The sequence below is a fragment of the Pseudorca crassidens genome, chromosome 12 (assembly GCF_039906515.1).
Source record: "Pseudorca crassidens isolate mPseCra1 chromosome 12, mPseCra1.hap1, whole genome shotgun sequence".
NCBI lineage: Eukaryota > Metazoa > Chordata > Mammalia > Artiodactyla > Delphinidae > Pseudorca > Pseudorca crassidens.
This window is the reverse complement of record NC_090307.1, coordinates 54,228,090-54,247,257: the sequence shown is the minus strand read 5'-3', so window position 1 is coordinate 54,247,257 and position 19,168 is coordinate 54,228,090. Positions and strand designations below refer to the sequence as shown.

Sequence of the window (19,168 nt, the reverse complement as noted above, 5' to 3'; positions counted from 1 at the left end):
AAAACTTTTATTTACTGCTAATAACATCTATCTTAATATTGATTAAATCTTCAAAACATGTAGATGCTTTCTGAAAGCCATCTTACTAACTGTATTTCTTAAAAGTAGTGATCAAATATATAAAATGTGGTATGTCTTACAGCAGATGCTAACTGTTCTTCGGTCATGTCTTCTACGAAGACAGTTTTAGCTGAGGGTTCCTCAGGAAGAGCATCTGCTGACCCCATCATTAGTAAAGTCATTCCCTGTTTAAAAAAAAATTAATTTCATGAAAATGCTGAAAAGTTGATCACGTTTATGTGCAATGAAAGAAGCCAGACACAGAAAAACACATGTTGCATGCTTCTATTTGCTAGAAAAGGTAAATCTAGAGAGACACAAAGTAGATTAGTGGTTGCTAGAAATGAAGGTGAGAATAGGGAGTGTCTTTAAATGGGAACTCATTTCTTTCTGGGGTGATGAAAATATTCCAAAATGAGACTGTGGTGAAGGTTACACAACTCTGTAAATACATTAAAGATCACTGAACTGTTAAAAAAAAAAAAAAGTACTAGGGTGGCTGCCTCAGGCCACAGGTCATCTGCTTATCTGAAAAGGGGTATAAGGAAACTTCTTAGAATAGTGGAACTTCTTTATCTTGACTCTGGTAGTGGTTTCATGACTGTATAAAGTTAACCAAATCCATCAAACTCTCACACTAAAGTAGGTGAATCTTACTCTCTATATACTATACGTCAATAAAGCTAACAGAAAAAACACAGTCACAAAGAAAGCTGAGAATGTTTTCAATATTGGAAAGGAGAGAATTCTTCAAATGATCATTAATATTTTGTGGCATCATTTCTCCCCATAACACACTAAGCACTGATAAGATTCTTTCTATGAAAGTCTACTGTGAAATGTAACCATTATTTACATTTGAATAGAAATATTTTGAAAGCATTGAAATCTCCATTAAATAGAAAATATCAAACCAAACATATAAATTAGTTCAAAATATCTAATTTTATAATTCTACACATTATTAACTTAAGGGAATACTTATATTCAGTACAGATACACCATTCCATACAATAGAAGAACAATAGAGACACTGTCACCTTAAGTCTCATAATCCTGAAATGTGAACATCTTATTCAATATCTTTCTGGAAGACAAAAACATCTGAGACAAAGACAGAGGGTAGAGAGGTTTAAAAGAAAAAAAAAGGCCAGAAGGAGAAATTTTTTTTAAAAAAAGGACAATAAAATAAAAATATCTAGACGAAGATTAAAATTAGTAAATTAATAAGGTCACCAAACTCATAGTCTTATGAGTACCTATGTTCAAATCCAACAATCTTCATTCTATCACCTATTATTTTTATTTAAACTTTCTATAAGATAATAGCAAAGCAGTACTAAGCTATCACTAAAGAATCTTTCTTAAAAGACAACTGTCGGGCTTCCCTGGTGGCGCAGGGGTTAAGAATCCACCTGCCAATGCAGGGGACAAGGATTCAAGCCCTGGTCTGGGAAGATCCCATATGCCCCAGAGCAACCAACACTGTGTGCCACAACTACTGAGCCTGCGCTCTAGAACCTGTAAGCCACAACTACTGAGCCCATGTGTCACAACTACTGAAGCCCGTGTGCCTAGAGCCTGTGCTCCGCAACAAGAGAAGCCACCGCAGTGAGAAGCCCGCGCACTGCAACGAAGAGTAGCCCCCACTTGCCACAACTACAGAAAAGCCCGCACGCAGCAACAAAGACCCAACACAGCCAAAAATAAAATAAATACATTTATTAAAAAAAAAAAAGACAACTGTCTCAGGAAAACCAAATATCTGAGGAATATACTAGCAACAGTCAGTTAGAAAATACAACAGAAAAGAAAGAATACCAACAAATATCTAAGAGTAAACATAACAAGAAATATGTAATACTTTAATAAGAAAACTATAAAGCTTTACTTAGGGATATTAAAAAACACCTAAAGAAACTGAAAGACACGAAAGATTTCTGGAATAGAAAAATTATGTAAAGATGTGATTCCAAACTATCATATAAATTTAACAAAATTCCTTTCTGAAACTTTACAAAATGTTTCATTCATGTAGCAAATTCATACCCATGACAACAGCTAAGAAATTTCTGAAAAAGAAGAAAGACTAAAAACAACAATACCTTTAAAATTATTAAGAAAATAGATTACAAAATGAAGAATGCTGAGGACAATAATTTAGAAAAAAAATACTTTGAGTTCTCCAACTCATGATATGCCACACCCAAAATGAATTAGAAACTGAAGATTTAAACGTAAATAAAATGAAACAAATAATTACAAAACATTTGTTTATTTTCTAAAAAGTCTTACTGTTTTTGGAAGATTTTCTAAAATTGACATAAAAGATGAAAGGACTCATGTCTCTAGTCTATAACTATATAAATCTTAAAAACTTGCCCATTACCACAATCAAAATTTTAAAGGACAAACTTAAAAAAAAAATCACTATATATAGGCACAATAGAAAAACAGGCAATAGAGATAAGTAGAAAGCCAACAAAAAAGGCTTAAAATTAAATTAAATATGCTTCCACCTTAAGAAGCTAGCAGAAGTATATATTAAAATCAAAGTAAAAGGAGGAAATGAAGCAAAGAGGGGAAATCAATAAAATAATAAATAAACAAGCAAAAGTTAACTCTTTGTACTGGGGAGAAAAAAGTATCAATGAAACTTTACAACCTCTGCCTAGATGATAAAGACAATAAGCAAGAAATCACAATTTGCCAATACGGGGGCTGGGGGAGGGGTGGAACGACAGAACTACAGATTCTAGAATCTGTAGGATATCCTGTAAGAATGTAGTATGACAATCAATCCAACAATTTAAACTAAACAGACCAATTCCTTAAAAGACACTACCAAAACCGGTGTAAAGAAAATATAACATCTGAATAATCCTACATTTATTAAAGACTCTAAATTCTGAATTAAAAGTCTTCCCACCAAGAAAGCTCCAAGCCCAGAGAACTTCACTAGAGAATTCTATGAGACACTATATGTGTGTGTGTGTGTGTGTGTGTGTGTGTGTGTGTGTGTGTGTATATATATATATATATATAAACTTTCAGAAAAGAGGAGAGGTATGAATGCTTCATAACTCATTTTATACGGTCAGCATTACACTGATAGCAAAAATCAAACAAAGACAGTTCAAGAAAACTACAAACCATCTCTCACAAAAAAGAGACACAAAAATACTTAACAAAATACTACCGATAGAATCCACATTATATAAAAAGGAAAATATATAATGACCAAGTGGTTTACTATTTCGAAAAAGGCAGTGTAGTTCATCACATTGAGATTAAAGGATTTAAAAAGAAAAATTTCAATATATATAGAAAAAGTATTTGCCAAAACTCAACTCCCATTCATGATAACTCTCAGCAAACTAGAAATAGAAGAGAACTTTCCTCAACCTGATGAACATCTGTAAAAAACCTGTAAAATTCTACAATGGGCAAAACTACCCTATATATGTGTAGCTGTAGTCTCAAAAAAGAGGAAAGAGAAGGACAGAAAAAATAAAGAAATAGCTAAAGATTTTCTAAATTTAATAAAAACTATAAACACACAGATCCAAGAGGTTTAAGCAGAATAAACATAAAGAAAACCTGACCAAAACAAATTGCTGAAAACCAATAATGAGAAAAATCTCAAAAGCACCCAGGGAAAAAAGGACACATTACATGCAGAGGAACAATGATAAGAATGACAGCAACTGTACAAATGAGAAGACATCTTTCAAGTATTGAAAGAGTGTTAATCTAGAATTTAATACCAATCAAAAATGTTTTTCAAAAATGAAATGAAACCAAGAGCTTTTCAGAAAAACAAAAGCAGAGAAAACTCATAGATAGGCTCTGCAAAAAATGTAAAAAGGAAGTTCTCCAGGCAGAAGAAAATGATACCAGATGGCAATTTGGATCTGGATCCAAAGGAAGAACACCAGAAATGGTAAATATGGGTTTTCTACGTTTTTTAATCTCTTTAAAGGATAAATGACTATTTAAAGCAAAAGTAGCAATGTAGAAAGTAAAAATAATAGCAATGTAGTATGGAGTTTCTAACAGGTAGAAGTAAACTATATATATGTATGACAACAACAGCACAAAGCAGGGAAATGGAAATACACTGTTGTAATAGTCTTATACTATGCCTGAAATCACTCGTTATAGATACATAATATAAACCCTACAACAGCAATTCAGAAACATCAAACATCATCATAGGACCCTTTATACCAACAGTTGGCAAACTTTTCCTATTAAAGGCCATATAATAAATATTTTAGAATTTCTGGGCCACATACCATCTTTGTTGCATATTCTTTGTTGTTTTCAACCCCACCCCTTTAAAAATATAAATATCATTCCTAACTTGCAGGCCTTACAAAAACAGGCTGCAGGCCAGATTTGGCTCAGAGTTCACAGTTTGATGACTCCTGCTTCACATTCTTAAAAATTGAGAACTTCTGTTATGTAGTTCTCAATATTTACCGTATTAGAAATTAAAACTGAGAAATTTTAATAATATTCATTCAAAAACAATAAACCCACTTAATGTTAAGATAATTAACATTTTATGAAAGATAATTATATTCTCAAAACAAAACTAGTGAAGACTGATATTGTTCTACATTTTTTCAAATGTCTTTAATGTTTGACTTAAGAGAAAACAGTGGATTTTCATATTTGTTTCTGTATTCAATCTGCTGCAGTATCACATGTCCCACAACCTCTGAAAAATTACTGTACATAATCAACAATAGAAAAGGCAAATAAAATCTTAATGTCAACATGAAAATACATTTTTTAAATATGAAAACAGTTTTGATCTCAAGGATTCCTTGAAAGAGTCCTGGGTACTGCCTGGAGTTCCCGGGATACACTCAGAGAACTGTTACCCTAGAGAAATCATTAAAACTCTGGGAATGGAGGGGAGAATGGAAAATGACTGTTAATGAACACAGGGTTTCTTTTTGGATAATGATATGTTTTAAAACTAGACAGTGCTGATGGTTGCACAACTCTATGAATATAGCAGAACACACTGAAATGAACATTTTAAAGCACTGAATTTCATAGTCAGTGAATTTTCTCAGAAAACTTATTATAAAAGCATAAATAACAAAAGAGAGATAAAGCAAAGTCAGAGATAAACACAAAATTAAAAATAATCGAAAAGAAGGCAGCAAAAGAACAATGAGACAGAAAACAAATAGCAAGATGGTAAATTAAACCCAAACATGTAGATAATAACACTGAACATAAGTGGTCTAAAGGTTCCAATTACAAAGTAGAGATTGTAAGACTGGATAAAAAAGCAAGACCCAAGTATATGCTAACCTAAAAAAATCCATTTTAAACAAAGACACAGATGTATTAAAAGCAAAAGGATGGGAAAATACATGAAACGCAAACAATAATTAAAAGAAATATGGTGTAGCTTTATTAAAATCAAAGTAAAACAGAGCAAAGAATATTACCAAGTCTAAAGAGGGACAGTTCACTGTGATGAAAGGTCAATTCATCAAGATTTAACAATCCTATATATGCATGCACCTAATAACAGAACTTGAAAATACACAAAACAAAACTGATACAACTGAAAGGAGACATAATCAAATCCACAATAATAGAGATTACAACACGCTTGATAAAAGAAGTAGACAGGGCTTCCCTGGTGGCGTGGTGGTTAAGAATCTGCCTGCCAATGCAGGGGACACGGGTTCGAGCCCTGTTACAGGAAGATCCCACATGCAGCAGAGCAACTAAGCCCGTGCGCCACAACTACTGAGCCTGTGCTCTAGAGCCTGTGAGCCACGACTACTGAAGCCCACGTGCCTAGAGCCTGTGCTCCGCAACAAGAGAAGCCACCACAATGAGGAGCCCACGCACCACAACAAAGAGTAGCCTCTGCTCACCACAACTAGGGAAAGCCCGCACCCAGCAACGAAGACCCAACGCAGCCAAAAATAAATAAATAAAATAATTCAAAAAAAAAAAAGGTAATGGGTTTGCTATTGCTACTTTTAAATGAATAATATGTTTAATTTCTCAGCCTTAATTTCAAATACAATAAATATTGACATAACCCATATATATGAAATTCTCTGGGGTTAAAAAATAATTTTTGAGGGCTTCCCTGATGGCGCAGTGGTTGGGGGTCCATCTGCCGATGCAGGGGACATGGGTTCGTGCCCCGGTCTGGGAGGATCCCGCATGCCGCGGAGTGGCTGGGCCCGTGAGTCATGGGCGCTGAGCCTGCGCTCCGCAACGGGAGAGGCCGCAACAGTGAGAGGCCCGTGATTCATGGCCGCTGAGCCTGCGCATCCGGAGCCTGTGCTCCGCAGCGGGAGAGGCCGCAACAGTGAGAGGCCCGCGTACCGCAAAAAAAACACAATAATTTTTGAGAGTGTAAAGAGGTCACAAAGACCAAGAAATCTGAGAACTGCACATGCCAAAAATGCAAGGTTTAATAGTTAAAAATCAATGAGACTAGCCAGATTACCAGAATAAAAGAGAAAAATCATATGATCCTTTTAATCAGCAGAAAAGTACTTAAAATTCAAGAGCCATTCATAACTTAAAAGGTCTTAGTGAACTAGGAAATGACAAAGATGTCCACTCCCACCACTTTCTATTCAATGCTGTATTAGAAGTCCTAGCCAGTAAAGTAAGGCAAAAAAAGAAGTAACAGCCGTAAAGACTGGAAAGGGAAAAGTAAAACTGCCTCTATTTGCAAAGAGCATGCTTACTTACATAGAAAACCCAATGGAATCTACAAAAAAACTACTGGAACTAGAAAGTGAATTTGGCAAGGTCACAGGTTAAAAATAAACTGTATTTTTTTTTTTTTTTTTTTTTTTTGCGGTACGCGGGCCTCTCACTGTTGTGGCCTCTCCCGTTGCGGAGCACAGGCTCCGGACGCGCAGGCTCAGTGGCCATGGCTCATGGGTCCATCTGCTCCGCGGCATGTGGGATCTTCCCAGACCGGGGCACGAACCCGTGTCCCCTGCATCGGCAGGCGGACTCTCAACCACTGCACCACCAGGGAAGCCCTATAAACTGTATTTTTATAATCTAGCCATGAACATTGGAAAACAATTTTTTTTTAAAGTATCATTAAATAGCCAAGAAATGTTAAGTTCCAGAATCTAACAAAAATCGTGCAAGCTCTCTACACTGAAAAATTATAGAACTGAGCTAAGAGAAATGGAGAAGTACACCTTATTTAAGGATTTCAGTACTCAATACCTTTAAGATGTTCATTCTCCCCAAACTGAACTACAGATTCAATGCAACCTAAACAAAATTCCAGGAGTCCGTTTGCTGGAATTGACTAATTCTAAAATTATAAGGAAATGCAAAGGAGTTAAAATATTCTTGAGGAAACAGAAAAAGTTGGAGAACTTACATTATCTTATTTCAAGACTTATTATAAAGCTTTAGTAATCAAGACCATGTAGTACTAGTATAAGGTTAATCAAATATATCAATGAAACAAGAGTCCAAAAATAAACCAACAAATGATTTTCAAGAAAGACTCTGACATAAATCAATGAGAAAAGGAAAATATTTTCAACAGATAGTGCTGGAACAACTGGATATACAGACAGAAATAAAGGCATTTGGAATACATTTTGTGTAATAATTAGGGAACTGCATTATAACTAGTGTTCTTAAGATAATACTTACATTTTTTATTTTGATGTTTCCCCAATCATCATCCTGTTTTAAAGACAAATAATAAACATTTAACCACCCCCATATAATCCAAACATAATCTAAAAATCAACTAATTTTATATTTCTACTTCAAAATAGAAATTGTCTATATGCAGATTTTGCTTAAAATTACTGTAATCAAAAGTATTTTTTAAAAAACAAAAAACAAATGCAGTCCTAAAACTAGTAAGTCTAACAATTGTTCAAACTACATAAGATACAATGTAAAAGGCAGTAAACTTGGCAGCACCAAAAGTACTGAAACACTTGACTGATGACAGATGCTAATTTTTTGCATATTTGGAACCAGCAGAGCTAATAACTAGCGTATGTTTGACAAGAATAAAGAATAACTTCAGAAATGAAATAAGGTCTACATAATTAGGGTGATTATATAATCACCCAAATCAAGAGACTCTTGAGAATCAAAGTGCTACTAAAAATTATACCAGGAGAGTAAACAAGACTACCCAAGGCAAACTAACCCTTAATAGTATTTGCTGCATCCACAAATGTTTCTCAAGTCCTACATTTCACATCTATGAATCAATTAACAAATACTTTGACTTCAGTATGTTCAATTTAAATCAAGTTTTTTTGGAAATGCCATGATTGGTCCACAGATATTTTGGCAGCTAAAAGCCCTTCCCTTCAGGGGATGGTCAGTTCCATATCACTCCTTCCTTTTTACTGAAGGTACCAGGCACTCAATACACCTCCCTTTGGTGGTGCCACTATTTCTTTTTGGGCATCCTGCTTCAAAGTAGAACAGTAAGTTTCTAAATGCCCTTCTCAGTTTAAGGGCTATTACTGCTAATCATAAGGAATGATAATTATAAATGTCTCCTCAAATAATGCCTCCTCCTACTTATCCAAGGTCACACAAAGCTGGGAAATGAACCCAGATCTGCTCGACTTGTAAACCACATGTTCTTTTGGTGCCTTACTATATGTTACTTAAGCCTCTCTGATGCTCAGTAAAATATGTAAAATACATTTACTTTCCTCATTTTTAATATACATACAGTTGACAATTACAGAAAACAAAAACCTGGCACAGAGTAAGTATTCAGTAAGTGGTAGCTATTAGTCATAGTTTCATTTAATTCACATTTTTCTGTAATTCTCCACAGTATACCACCAGTACACAGTTCAGCACAAATTACGTTACCAAGTTCACTAATGACCAGAAGCTCATACTGCAACTTGAGGGGAAACAATGTTTCTTCACCAATATGTGTTTTACGGCCCAGCTAACAGGGGTAGCCAATCCTTATCTCTAAAGTTAATTAGAGCTCTTTAGCATTTCACATCTAACTCTTGAAGAAAGTGTATTTTAAAAACTATACTTATGGGCTTCCCTGGTGGCGCAGTGGTTGGGAGTCCGCCTGCCAATGCAGGGGACACGGGTTCGTGCCCCGGTCCGGGAAGATCCCACGTGCCATGGAGTGGCTGGGACCGTGAGCCGTGGCCGCTGGGCCTGCGCGTCCGGAGCCTGTGCTCCGCAGCAGGAGAGGCCACGGCAGTGAGAGGCCCGCGTACCACAAAAAAAAAAAAAAAACGTATATAGTATTACAAACAATAATAAAGAAAATACCTTCACATCTTTTCTGTGGCCCTTCATCAATGATACTGGTAAGCTTGGACTCTTAACTGTAATCAATGTGATCCTTCCAAGGGAACTAATGGAAAACTTAAATTCCCTCTCTTTTAAACAAAAATTTCTTTCCTCCCATCTCCAGGCAGATGTTAGATAGTGATTACTTCTAAGAGAAAGCGGCTCCTTTTAATGGTAGGATGCAAGAAAGGCCAAAGGAAAAACTAACAGTTTTCTAGTATTCCAGAACCAGGGCCTTAGTAAATTTGGTACATTCGCATGTATATACAAAAACACATTGTGTAGTAGCCTTTAAAAAATAAATTTACCATACTGTTCCACATTTTTAACAGAGATAAAATTTCTAACCCCATAACTGAAAATTACTAAGGAAATACAAATAGACTTTTTTAGTCTATACAAAATGAAATACTTTTAACACACATTCATAAGAAAAAAATTCAAACACAGATAAATGGAAAGTGCCCCAATCCCCTGACCTCCAGAGATAATCACTGATAAAATGCATTTTAAAATCAAAATTTTAATGATGCTTTATAATATAGTGTTTTGAAATGGCTACAATGTTCCTTCCTTAAACTAACATGAATAAGAGTTTTAATACCACAGACTATATACTCTCACGAAATAAAAAATACCTTAAATGCTGCATTTTCTGGTGCTAGTTATTTTCACTAGTACATAATGAAAATCTGGACTAAATTTTACCTTCAATGTTCCTCCTTTCACCATAACCTTCTGTCTGGCCGGCTGGACTCCAGTCAGTGCAAAAAGCTGAGCCTTGAACACCATCGGAGGTTCATCAGTATTCAGTTCTACACCTTCAAATTTCTCCTTTCCCCATTTCACAGTAACTGCAAACAAACCATAATTTTTTTTTTAATTTACAAAATAACAAGACTTAAGATTTAGAAGATCCTTAGGGAACTATTAGGCTAGTTCTTAAAAGCCAAACTATGTCATTAATCTTTTTACACACCTAAGGCCTACCAAATCAGGAGTGAAGTGAATGCAACAGATCTTGGATAAAATTTAACTGGATCTAATCCAACTTCTCATTTGATAAATAAGGAAATTGAGACTTAAAAGAAGCTGATTGATTAATGTCACAAAACCAGTCAGTAAATATACAGGGCTTCTGAATCCTACTCCAATAGTATCTGCAAAATATGACCACACTGAAACACTTCCCAAAATAAAGTTCACAGACTTCAGAATGTGTTTATTTAAACAATCATTAAAATCAGTTGAATATTACATACTGCTGAAATAGAGAGGGGAAAGAAAGGCTAGAGTATTTTGAGAAGAAAAAATATTCTTGGGAAAATAAAGCACACTGAAAACAGGTTAAGGAATATAGATCCCGGATTATAGGAAGAAAGGTGTAGAAGAACTGAAAGGTCTGCCTCCTGAGCAAGAGGTGGTCAAATATTAAGAAGAATCCAAAAATATAGCTAAATTATTAAAAATTATAGAAATCCTACTTCACAGCCATTCAGATGGCTACAACAACAAAACCACAGAAGATAACAAGTGTTGGCAGGGATGTGGGGAAATTGGAACGCTTGTGCATTGCTCTGGGAATATAAAAATGGTACCGCCACTGTGACAGAAAGTATGGTGGTTCCTCAAAAATCAGGCATAGAATTACTACTATGTGATCCAGCAATTCCATTTCTAGGTATATACCCAAAAGTATGGCAACCAGGGAATCAAACTGATATTTGTATACCCATGTTCCTAGCAGCATTATTTCACAATAGCCTAGAAATGGGAGCAACCCAAGTGCCCATCAACAGTGGAATATACATACAATGGACATTAATCAGCCTTAAAAAAATAATGAAATTCTGACACATTCTACCACATGGATGAACCTTGGAGACATTATGCTAAGTGACACAAGCCAGTCACAAAAGGACAAATACTGTATGATTCTACTTATGTGAGGTACCTAGAGTGGTCAAATTCCTAGAGACAGAAAGAAGAATGGGGGTTGCCTGAAGGCTGGGGGAAATGGAAACAGGGGTACAGAGTTTCATTTTAGGAACGGGAAGAATTTCTAGAGGTGGGTGGTGATGACGGCTGCAGAGCAATCTGAATGTACTCAATGTTAAAAACTGTGCACTTAAAACTGTTTAAAACTACACTTTATGTTACATATATTTTACCACAATAAAAAAATTTCAATCTTATAAAATAGCTAACTTTTGAAATATGTTAACATAAACAAACTAGGGAATTCCCTGGAGGTCCAGTGGTTAGGACTCCATGCTTTCACTGCCCAGGGCCCGGTTTCAATCCCTGGTCAGGGAACTAAGATCCCACAAGCCATACAGCACAGTCAAAAATAAATAAATAAACAAACAAACAAACTCACTCACTCAAGGATGTACACAGTTTTTTCCACTGAAAACTTTATACCTACTCAAAATGAGAATCCCATAATTAATAGTTGTCTAATTTCTCTGATTACTAAAATCAGAATATAAAAAAGTGACCCTGACTCCAAATCCCTATTCTTTCACTAGTTCAATTAACGTGTTAGCGTTCATTCAATGATAAGCCCAGTAACAAGGATTAGGGAGACTCTCTGTGAACTCACAGTTTAATAAAGGAGAGAGGGAAAAAGGTTAAAATAATTAACAATACAATATAAATATTACAAATGCTAGAGGAGCACAGTGGAATGCTTCATGAGGGAGGAAGGATTCTCTGGAGAAAGTGTTAACTGTGAGTTACCACTATCAACTTTGAGTCTCAAAGAAAAAAATCAGGTGTTAGAGAATAAGAATAAAAGCATTCTTGGAAAAGACACTCAAAAGCATAAAGCAGCATGGTGTCCTCTGAGATACAAGTAATTCCCAGAGTGAAGGGGAAGCAGCTGAAAAAGGAGAAACTGACCAAAGATCAAATCAGGGAAGATAACATAAGTCAAGTTAAAACATACAGGCTTTAGGTTGTACAAAATGTGCAGCCCCTGAAAGGTTTTCATAAAGGCCACTTTGGTCTGGTTTGAACATTAGAACACTCTAGCAGCAGCAGAGAAAATACTGGTTTGAAGGGGGAACGACTACAATCATTGAGACAAACCAGAAACATATAACAATAGTACAAACAAAAGAGGGAGGACTAAATCAAAACTGTATTAGAAATAATGAAGACGAATCTGAAATTTATTTAGCTGTGTCACCATGGGCAAGTTAAACTTTTTGCTTACCCATAAACCAGGGGTTCCCAACCCCAAGGCCACGGACCATACCACACCATGGCCTGTTAGGAACCAGGCCGCACAGCAGGAGGTGAGCAGCAGGTGAGGGAAAGAAGCTTCTTCTGTATTTACAGCCGCTCCCCACGGCTTGCGTTACCGCCTGAGCTCCACCTCCTGTCAGATCAGTGGCAGCATTAGATTCTCATAGGAGCACAAACCCTACAGTGAACTACGCATGCGTGGGATCTAGGTTGCACGCTCATTATGAGAATCTAATGCCTGATGATCTGAGGTGGAGCTGAGACAGTGATGCTACCGCTGGGGAGCGGCTGCAAATACAGATTATCATTAGCAGACAGATCTGACTGCACAGAGACCATAATAAATCAACTGCTTGCAGACTCATATCAAAACCCTATCAGTGAGTGGGAAGTGAAAACAAGCTCAGGGCTCCCACTGATTCTGCATTATGGAGAGTTGTATAATTATTTCATTATATATTACAATGTAGTAATAATAGAAATAAAGTGCACAATAAATGTAATGTGCTTGAATCATCCCGAAACCATTCCTCCCCAACCCCTCCCCGGGACTGTGGAAAAACTGTCTTCCACGACTGGTCTCTGGTGCCAAAAAGGTTGAGGACCGCTGCCATAAAGGAGAATTATACTAGTACCACGGGACTATGTTGAAAATTAAAACAAAGCAACATGTATAAAAAACATTAGCTTTGGGCTTCCCTGGTGGTGCAGTGGTTGAGAGTCCGCCTGACGATGCAGGGGACACGGGTTCGTGCCCCAGTCCGGGAAGATCCCACATGCCGCGGAGTGGCTGGGCCCGTGAGCCATGGCCGCTGAGCCTGCGCGTCCGGAGCCTGTGCTCCGCAACGGGAGAGGCCACAACAGTGAGAGGCCCGCGTACCGCAAAAAAAAAAAAAAAAAAAAAAAAAACATTAGCTTTGTACCAGACAAAAAAGTGTTCGCTAATTTTTACAGCACTTCTTCTTAAACACGTAAGTGTCTGGACGTTTAATTTTCTATCAAAACTTATGACAGTACTTAAGATGTTCTTGTTTTAATACAGGGCTTTTTGCAGAATCTGAAAATACAGATTCTCAATATGGAGATGTCAAAGGCAGAAACCTTAGAAATCTACTTCAATTCCCTCATTTTGGAAATGAGGAAAAGATCTGATTAAATATTTAAGATGGAACTCAATATCTAAGAAAGTTTGGTGAGTACAGGCATTTTTTGAGGGGAACAAACTACCTGTGTGTGCTTAAGTATTAGCATACACAGGTATTTACCGCCGTTACTTCATTAATGCCACTTAAATTCTATACTGCATAAACAGAATATTTCAAGTACCATTCTACTGTTCCATTGTTGTGGCCTTAGAAAAAGAGGTTGAGCAATCATTATTAAAGCATTTGGGGACACAGTTTTGAGGGCATTAGCCTGCTGTGGCCCCCTTTGCCTGGCAAAGCAATAAAGCTATTCTTTTATACTTCACCCAAAAAAACAAACAAAAAATCATTATTAAAGCATTCAAGATTCTAGAACATCGAGAATCCATGTCGAGTTTAAACATTATTTTGTTTGATGTCATTCTTTGAAAACGCTGAATCTTCAATAAAGGAATTATGATACAGTGTCAAGGATGGCCAATGAATCACACATCCATAGCCAACTGGAGCCACCACATACACTTTAGGGGCCATTTTGAATTACACTAGGAGACAGCAAGGTCCATTAACTCGGTAAAAACATGATCCCTGGCCAACCCCTCGGACTGCCATCACGCAAAAAAACCCTGCCAAACGCCAATCAAAAGGAAATGATACCCGCGACCATTTGTATTCCTTTACCTCTCAAAGCTAACACTGTGCTTCGGACACAGAAACACAAAACAGTGTCTGATGAAATGAAAATGAAGCAAAAAGCTCGCAATCTGCCTCGGGATAAAAATGAAATTGGTACAAACGGGGTGGTGGCAGCAAGGGGTAAGCGAAGGGAGGCTATGGAGGGAAACCCCCAGAACAAGAAAGGAAGGAAGGCTTAACCTCACATCTCTGGTCCATCCATCACTCCCTTACCGAGGCTTCCCCTCCTGGCCGCTCCCTTCCACGGCTACGGCTACCACTGAAGAGGTTCAGGAAATGCCACTGCACCTCCAGCCTGGTCCCTGCTGCCCCGGGACACAACCTCACCCTACCCCGCACGCGAGGACAGAGACAGAACTATTCTGCAGAGTCACCACTCGGAGGGGCGGACGCTCGCTGCTTCCCCACCTCCCCTCCGGCTCCCACCCCACGCACGCGGTGGCCCAGGAGGGGCACGGCTCCCTCGCGTTGCAGGGCCCGGAACTCGCAGGGAGAGAGAAAGGGGCCAGGGTCCCCTCCACGCCGCGGAATCCCCGCCCCGCGCTCAGCGGGGCACCCGCCCTGCAGGCCAGGCCTACACAGAGGCCTAGCCCCGGGCGGGACTGCGGAGCACGAGACGAGGAGGGCGCTCACCGGAGTAGAGCGGCATGGCAGGGCGCGCTAGGAGGCGGCGGTGGCGCAGGAAGGCTGGGCCTGGCAAGAGCGGCGAAAGGAAAGGGCCGCAAAGAAGTGGTGGCGGCGGCCGAGGCGGAGGCGCGGTAGTGGCGGCAGACTCAGGGCGACAAGAGCCTCATTCAAACCGGCCACTGGCGATGACGCAGCAACACGCCGTCCGCCGGCCGAGCCACCGGGCGTCTGAGGGGAGGAAGCGAGGCGGGGCCTGCGGGTGGAGAGACAAGGGAGGTGGGAGCGGCCGGGTGCCCGGGGCCCCTGCGCTTCACAGGTGCGCGCCTGCGCACTGCACCCCGTCTGCGCCTACCGGCTCCCAGCCCCGCCCCGCCCCGCCCGGCTGCAGACATAGCGGGAACCTAGTGTCCCAGCCGCAGCTTCTTAGGAAGTCGTTCACCCGTTTCCAAACGGTGGGGCAGTACGAGCTGGGGTTTTATTCTCTCTGTTAATGTAGGCTGGAGAAGAGCCTTGCTCCGCCCCTCAACTTGGTCTACTTATTAATGAAAATGTCTAGGCCTCCCATTCAGGATTTTGCAACAAAAATAAACATCAAAATGATCTGAATATTTCAGAGATAGGTCTGTCTTGGTTGTAATGTATTACTGCTGTTTCTAACACCTGTTCGTACCCTAGGTTGGCTCTAGTAAAGGAGTAGATAACAGCGCCCTTGACTGCCCCGTGGAAGTTACGTGCAGCCCTCCACTTAATTGTTTTGGACCTGTTTCCTCAGCCTGGTAAATGAAGAAGATAGACTGGAAGGTTTCTGAGGCCTTTTTCAAACTCTAAATTGTCACGGCTGACATCAGTTTAAAACTTTCTAGATGAGTTAGAAAGGAAATAGAACCTGTAAATGAACGAAGGAATTCCGAAAACGTGGAAATTAAAATTGAGGTGCTTTCTTGCCTAATATAGAGGTTTTATAATGATCACCTATACTGCAAACGAGGAGTTGAAACTGTCCCTATTTCAAAATTAAATTGTCCATATTTTAAAACAGTGCAGCCCACAGGAGAGTGAGTTTTATCAGTCTACATCAGGAGTCTTACTCACCCTTCCCTACTTCATTATTCAAGGCCTATCATAAAAATATGATCCAAAATGTGACCAAAATAACACAAAGATACGCAGAACGTTATTTAAAGTAATATGTGTAATATTAAGTGGAAAGAGTATATTGGATTTTTGAGTATATCGGATTTATGCAGTACATAAAACCATTGTTCATAGATTCAGACTTCTTAAAAAAATTTTAACATCTTTATTAGAGTATAATTGCTTTACAATCGTGTGTCAGTTTCTGCTTTATAACAAAGTGAATCAGTTATGCATATACGTATGTCCCCATATCTCTTCCCTCTTGCATCTCCCTCCCTCCCACCCTCCCTGTCCCACCCCAGACTTCTTTTTTTAATTGAAGTATAGTTGATTTAAAAGTTGTGTTAGGGACTTCCCTGGTAGCGCAGTGGTTAAGAATCTGCCCGACAATGCAGGGAACGTGGGTTCGATCCCTGTTGTGGGAAGATCTCACATGCCACAGAGCAACTAAGCCAGTGTGCCACAACTACTGAGCCTGCACTCTAGAGCCTGCGTGCCACAACTACTGAGCCCACATGCCTAGAGCCTGTGCTCCGCAACAAAGAGAAGCCACCACAGTGAGAAGCCTGCGCACTGCAACAAAGAGTAGCCCCTGCTCGCCACAACTAGAGAAAGACCGCGCGCAGCAGCAAAGACCCAACACAGCCGCAAAGACCCAACACAGCCAAAAATAAATAAATATTAAAAAATAAAAGTTGTGTTAGTTTCAGGTGTACAGAAAAGTGATTCTATATATTCTATATTATATATATATATTAGAATATATATATACTTTTTCAGATTCTTTTCCAGTGTAGATTACAAGGTATTGAATATACTTCTCTGTACTATACAGTGAGTCCTTTTTGTTTATTTTATGAATAGTAATATCTGTTCATCTCAAACTCCTAATTTTTCCCTCCCCCCACTTTCCCCTTTGGTAACCATTATTTGTTTTCTATGTCTGAGTCTATTTCTGTTTTGTAAATAAGTTCACTTGTATCGTTTTTAAAGATTCCACTTATAAATGATATGATATTTGTCTTTCTCTGACTTACTTCACTTAGTGTAATAATCTCTAGGTTCATCCATGTTGCTGCAAATGGCATTATTTCATTCTATTTTATGGCTGAGTAGTATTCCATTGTATATGTATACCACATCTTCTTTATCCATTCATCCGTTGATGGATATATAGGTTGCTACCATGTCTTGGCTATTGTAAATAGTGCTGCTATGAATATGGTGCATGTATTATCTTTTTCTCCAGATATATGCCCAGGAGTGGGATTGCATGATCATACAGTAAGTCTATTTTTAGCTTTTTAAGGAACCTCCATACTCTTCTCCATAGACTGCACCAATTTACACTCCCACCAACAGTGCAGGAGGGTTCTCTTTTCTTTACACCCTCTTTAGCATTTATTATTTGCAGAATTTTTGATGATGGCCATTCTGAGCATCATGAGGGAATACCTCATTGCAGTTTTGATTTGCATTTCTCTAATAATTAGTGATGTTGAGCATCTTTTCATGTGCCTGTTGGCCATCTGTATGTCTTCTTTGGAGAAATGTCTATTTAGGTCTTTTGCCCATTTTTTGATTGAGTTGTATTTTTGATATTGAGCTGTATGCGCTGTTTGTGTATTTTGGAAATTAATCCCTTGTCGGTAACATCATTTGCAAATATTTTCTCCTATTCTGTAGGTTTTCTTTGTGGTTTGTTTGTGGTTTCCTTTGCTGTGCAAAAGCTTTTAAGCTTAATTAGGTCTCATTTATTTCCATTACTCTAGGAGACAGATCCAAAAAACTATTGCTGCGATTTATGTCAAAGAGCATTCTGCCTATGCCTTCCTTTAGGAGTTTTATAGTATCTGGTGATTTTAAAAAGCAATTTTTTTAACTTTTTCTTTCTGATATTTCATTGTTAGCGTAAAGAAATGCAAAAGATTTCTGTATGTTAATCTTGTATCCTGCTACCTTGCTGAATTCATTTATCATTTCTAATAGTTTTTGTGTGGAATCTTTAGGGTTCTCTGTATAGAGTATCATGTCATCGCATATAATGACAATTTTACCTCTCTCTTTCTATTGGATGCCTTTTATTTTTCTTCTCGGTTTGCTGTGGCTAGGATTTCCAATACTATGTTGAATAGAAGTGGTGAGAGTAGGCACCCTTGTCTTGTCCCAGAATTTAGCAGGAAGGCTTTCAGCTTTTCACCGTTGAGTATTTTGTTGGCTGTGAGTTTGTCATAAATTGCTTTTATTATGCTGAGATTTGTTCCCTCTATACCAAATTTGGTGAGTTTTTAATCATGAATGGATGTTGAATTTTTATCAAATGCTTTTTCTGCATCTATTGAGATGATCATGTGGCTTTTGTATTTTCTTTTGTTGATGTGCTGTAACTCATTGATTGATTTGTGTATACTGAACCATCCCTGTGACCCTGGGATGAATCCAGCTTGATTGGGGGTATGACCCTTTCCATGTGTTGTTGGATTTGGTTTGTGATTCAGACTTGTTTTGAATCTCATTACTAGCTGTGTAACCTCTGAGCCTCAGTTCCCTGATCTATAAAATGGAGATAAAATGTCTACATTATAGGATTGTTGCAAGGATGAAATAAGATCCTGTATAGAAGATACTTAGCACAGGGCATTGCACATAGTGTACAATAAATGATAGCTATTTCAGATTACACAATAAAAACTTGAGAGGGGGTCTTCCCTGGTGGCGCAGTGGTTGGGAGTCCGCCTGCCGATGCAGGGGACACGGGTTCGTGCCCTGGTCCGTGAAGATCCCACATGCCGCGGAGCGGCTGGGCCCGTGAGCCATGGCCGCTGAGCCTGTGCGTCCGGAGCCTGTGCTCCGCAACGGGAGAGGCCACAACAGTGAGAGGCTCGCGTACAGGAAAAAAAAAAAAAAAAAATACTTGA

At 38.5% G+C, this 19,168-nt stretch overlaps 1 protein-coding gene across 3 annotated transcripts in view; it reads right to left on the bottom strand.

The window, feature by feature from the left end:
• Positions 1 to 15,335, bottom strand: part of USP14 (ubiquitin specific peptidase 14) — a 46,634-nt gene extending 31,299 nt beyond the window's left edge. Inside the window, exons 1-4 of one of the 3 annotated variants that reach the window (XM_067699561.1) lie at positions 15,120 to 15,335; positions 10,102 to 10,247; positions 7,747 to 7,779; positions 141 to 245 (exon numbers count right to left, since the gene is read on the bottom strand). In XM_067699561.1, the coding sequence (XP_067555662.1) occupies positions 141 to 245; positions 7,747 to 7,779; positions 10,102 to 10,247; positions 15,120 to 15,135 (300 nt within the window). In that variant the 5' untranslated portion in view covers positions 15,136 to 15,335. Of the gene's footprint in view, positions 1 to 140; positions 246 to 7,746; positions 7,780 to 10,101; positions 10,248 to 12,613; positions 12,726 to 14,699; positions 14,847 to 15,119 lie in introns of those variants that run through there. The other 2 variants (XM_067699562.1, XM_067699563.1) reach the window with 2 other exon arrangements.
• Positions 15,336 to 19,168: the final 3,833 nt, after the last annotated feature.